General features: G+C 34.6%; 1 protein-coding gene across 1 annotated transcript in view; it reads right to left on the bottom strand.

Annotated features, from left to right (window-relative positions):
- sh3gl3b (SH3-domain GRB2-like 3b) overlaps positions 1–4,174 on the bottom strand; it is a gene marked incomplete at both ends in the record, with an annotated part of 9,912 nt that extends 5,738 nt beyond the window's left edge. The window contains 3 exons of the mRNA XM_080028449.1: positions 1,987–2,059; positions 2,512–2,580; positions 4,130–4,174. Of these exons, the coding sequence (XP_079884575.1) occupies positions 1,987–2,059; positions 2,512–2,580; positions 4,130–4,174 (187 nt within the window). The remainder of the gene's footprint in view (positions 1–1,986; positions 2,060–2,511; positions 2,581–4,129) is intronic.
- Positions 4,175–5,000: the final 826 nt, after the last annotated feature.

The raw sequence follows: 5,000 nt of genomic DNA, 5'->3' as shown, positions 1-5,000 counted from the left end.
CAGACAGACAGACAGACAGGGGGAAATATTTTAATAACATGTAATTTCATGTTCCATGGTTGTTTTTATTCAGACCATGTGCCTGTTAAACATAAATTGATTGCAATTTTTTATTTTCCATTTTTTATTAGGAAATGGGAGAAGCAGAAAAATATTTAAAAAATACACAAACAAACACTTGAAACCCAACCGACAAACATTTTCCTGTTTAGTTTAAATGTGCACGAAGGTTAACCACACTCTAAAAAATATTTCAAGGGTAAGTAAATGTAACAGTAATATAAAAGTATTTTTTGCTTGAAAAAGATGAGTAAACATCATTTTGGTGAGCATTTGGGTTAACTTAATCAAAATTCATGAGTAAAAATTAAACAGAAATATTTGTGTGAAATGTAATAAATAAAGTAAGTTTATTTAATCAATAAAATGTATTACTTGACAGATTACATTGTGTAAATATTTTAGAATAATTACAGTATGTTTCATTGATATTTTTGAGAATAAACTATGAATAGAAAATATTAAGTAAATCTACTCATTATTCATGGTTTGTTTTACTTGATTTCTAAGCTTTGAAATCTACTCCATATTTTTGAGTGTAATAATGTTACATCAATTAAATTAAGTAATATGCAGTATCTGTTTTTAGAGTGCATCACACTTCCTTCTTTTCAATTCATATCCGTTCTGTTATCAAAAAGAAAGGCTGTAGAATTTGGCGCCCCTTCCTAAATTTTTTAAAAAAAACAACAATAATTATAGAAGAGTAGCTACCCCCTCCCCTCTTTTATTTGATTTTATTTTATTTCTTTTCCTTTTTTTTTTTTTTTTTTTTTTTTTCATATTGATAGTTTGTTTGTGTTTCTTGTGGTGTGTGTTTTGTGTTGTTGGGTGTGAGGGTGGGATGTGGGTGGGGTATGTTCGGGAGAAAAAGGGGAAAAAAATTGTACTCGCTGTGCTACAATTCCGTTGTTACTAACATTTAATAAAAAAACCTTTGAAGAAAAAAAAAAAAGGCTATAACTCTAACCAATTCCCCCTTAAAAATGTATATACACGCTCTCCCACACACACACACACACACACACACCCACACACACACACACACACACACACACACACACACACACACACACACACACACACGTACCAAATTCACTTGTGTGTCCGAGCTCCTGGCTGTATTGCAGCATACATTCTCCCAGCATGCTCTCTGTCTGTGTGTAGCCCGGCGCCTTTTGATGACCTCGCAGACGTGACATCGTGTGGAGCATGCTCAGTCTGACCCTGTACGCTGGGGAGACAGACAGACAGACAGACAGACAGACAGACAGACAGAGAGACACACAGACAGACAGACAGACAGACAGACAGACAGACAGACAGACAGACAGACAGACAGACAGACAGACAGACAGACAGACAGACAGACACATATTGATGCAATTGGAAAATGATATATTCAATAGATTATTATTATTTTTTTTTTCAAGATAATTTTTTTGGTGTTTTTTTTTAACTTTATTAGACAGTGTGTGGAGACAGAGATGAAATGTGTCAGAGAGGGGAATGACATGCAGAGAACGACCCGGGCTGGATTCTAACCCGGGTCTGCTGTGAAGAGGACAGACAGACAGACAGACAGACAGACAGACAGACAGACAGACAGACAGACAGACAGACAGACAGACAGACAGACAGACAGACAGACAGACAGACAGACAGACAGAGAGGGGAATGACATGCAGAGAACGACCCGGGCTGGATTCTAAAACCCGGGTCTGCTGCAGGCCCTTACCCACTGCGTCACGGGCGCCCCCAATTGTCTGTCTGTCTGTCTGTCTGTCTGTCTGTCTGTCTGTCTGTCTGTCTGTCTGTCTGTCTGTCTGTCTGTCTGTCAGTCTGTCTGTCTGTCTGTCTGTCTGTCTGTCTGTCTGTCTGTCTGTCTGTCTGTCTGTCTAACCTGTCTGTCTGTCTGTGTGTTACCTGGGTTTGGCTGGATGAATTCTGTAGTTCTGGAGATCAGTTCAGACAGTAGAGAATGTATCGCCATCACACTCTGATAGAGAAACATTATATTATACATTCATTACAAGTAGAAGGTAAAGCCCTACTTCACCGGTGGAAATATGAAGGTGTATTGAACTCTGAGATCTTATGAAGTATACATGTGCAAACATTTTAGAAATCGGTTCATCCTAGCCTGAGAAAAGGCAGAAAGAGTGTCTGTCTAACCCTACATGTTGCACAGTTGTGATGTCACAACTGTGCAACATAGGGTTAGACAGTGAGACCATAAAACACTCTAAAGATTAAAGTAAAGGCAAGGCAAGGCAAGTTTATTTCTATAGCACAATTCAGACACAAGGCCATTCAAAGTGCTTTACAGGGGCAAGATTAGAATACACAATACACAATAGAAAAGCGAATTAATTGAAATAGAACATTTAAATAAAATAAAAATTAAAGATAAAGTAGATAAAGTAAAGATTTTATTTTTCCCAGTTTGACCTTTTCCATCTTGAGAAAGTCTTCATCCATCTTTGTTCCTTCAGCGCCCATCAGGCGCTCGCTCACAAGCTGAAGGAATAATTAGTTAAAAAAAAATATTAAGATATATTTTTTAATCTTTATGCTTTATTAGACAGTTTCGTAGAGGATTCAAGGTTCAAGGTTCAAGGTTTTATTAAATGTCCCAAAAGGGCAAATTGTTTACAGCAGGATATCAAACACATGACAATGACATCAATGGGCACACAACACCATTATGTGCACAATAATATGTACACAGGATTTGTATCCAACTCACTAAGAATGATTATGGAAATGTTTGAACACAAATGGACAACATGACTATAGATAATCATATCAGATATATCGTCTTATTTTACAGAACATGTGTAGGGCTACAATACAACATAACCATTGAGGCTATAGCTGAGACATTAACATTTCATTTTCATCTGGTTAGAAAGAATATTGCTAAATTAAATTATACCAGAGAAATATGCAATATGTCAGAGAGTGGAGAGTGTGACAGCCAACCCTGCTCTCATATCTACAGATGCGATGTATTTTGATATAATAGAATAGAATAGAGTAGAATGTGTGTGTTGCCATTGTCACAGGTACAAGACTGTACAGGTGCATTGGGATTCTTGTGCCAATCTCCCCGAGTCAGTTTCTTCAATAAAAACAATAATATATATAAAATAGGATAGCATTATAACAAGAAAAAAGTATAAAAGTAGGCTAAATAAAAGTAGCCTAAGAATAAGTAAGTGTTAGTAACAGCTAAGTGCTTTAAATTACCCTTTTCAGAAGCTATGTGCTTGTATTTAGCAATATATAATACAGTATACAAAACCAGTAGTTGCAACAGCAGTCCAACAATAGTGCGCTTAGCTTACCATCAACATTATTGGTCTAATATTGGAATAAACAGTAAAGGCTAAATCTAAGTGTTCAGTGTTCTACAGCTCAAAGTACAATATAAGTGTGCAAAATTAACCTTAAAACACAAACACAAAAACTCGCAGTGCAATACAAGTGTGCATTATGAACCCTAAACACTGCAATAATAATAATAATAATAATAATAATAATAATAATAATAATAATAATAATAATAATAATAATTATAATAATAATAACAATAATAATAATAACAATCATAATAATAACAATAACAATAATAATAATAATACCAATAATAATAATAATAATAATAATAATAATAATAATAATAATAATAATAATAATAATAATAATAATAATAATAATAATATTTTAAGAAGCTATGTGCTAGTATTAAGCAAGATATAATACAGTATACAAAACCAGTAGTTGCAACAGCAGTCCAACCCTAAGCTTAACGTCAACATATTGGTATAATATTATAAAACAGTAAAGGCTAAATGCTAAATAATTAGTGCTTAAAATGACGTAATGTGATGGATCGGTCGCTGCAGGCCTCGTGTCGCAGTTAAAACAACAAACAGTAGCCGATACAGTAGCAGCCTACTTCCGCAAAGCATTAATCCCCTGGTAGGCTAGATATTAAAGCCTAAAAAATACCTAAAATAGCCCAATATAAACGTCATATTTTAACCCGGTTCGGCGCACTTACCTGGCTCGCTTTATGCAGCTGCTTTTTCATCCCTGAGACAGACATTTTGACGTCACCTCACTCAGATAAACAAACAAATAATTAAACAAGTAGCCAGTGGTCCAGCGTATATCACCGGAAGAGCCCCCGGCTACAGGCGAGATTCATCCCGTGTGAGAGGCTCTGTTTCCCCGCGGACACTCACTGCTCCACCCCGCCCCCGCCTGGAGGATTTTTTTCCCCCACTACGATAAAATGTTTGAATGTAGTTTTTTACCATATACTATCTATGATTTTTTACATAATTAAATACATTTAAAAAAAGAAATAAAAATAATAATTATATTTTTGTTTGTATCCTCTAACAGTTTTTCCGCTACAGTTTTTTTAGTTTTTAGTTTTTTTCTATGGTTTTTGTATGACGTTCTGAGTGTACTGATTTTTTCTCATGTGTCGGTATCATAGATAGTATACTAAGGGTCGGTATGCAATGTTTAACAGGGGTTTTTTCAGCAACACTAAGATAATAATGCATAGGCTATATTAATTTATTTAAATTTTTTATGTATTTTTTCTTCATATTATTACTCATAGATAGATAGATAGATAGATAGATAGATAGATAGATAGATAGATAGATAGATAGATAGATAGATAGATAGATAGATAGATAGATAGATAGATAGATAGATAGATAGATAGATAAATACTTTATTGATCCCCCGGAGGAGAAATTCAGGCGTCCAGCAGCAGATAAAAACACATCCATCCATCATACAAGCATTAATAATTACAATTACATACATTACATAGACCTAAACAATACTAAAATACTAAAAAAACTAAAATATTAAAAACTACCACCAATGGTACTAAAGTGCACATGCATTAT

Source organism: Ammodytes marinus (genome assembly GCF_949987685.1).
Source record: "Ammodytes marinus genome assembly, chromosome: 5".
Taxonomy (NCBI): Eukaryota; Metazoa; Chordata; class Actinopteri; order Uranoscopiformes; family Ammodytidae; genus Ammodytes; species Ammodytes marinus.
The sequence above is the reverse complement of the archived record's forward strand: the minus strand, read 5'-3'. Positions and strand labels throughout refer to the sequence as shown.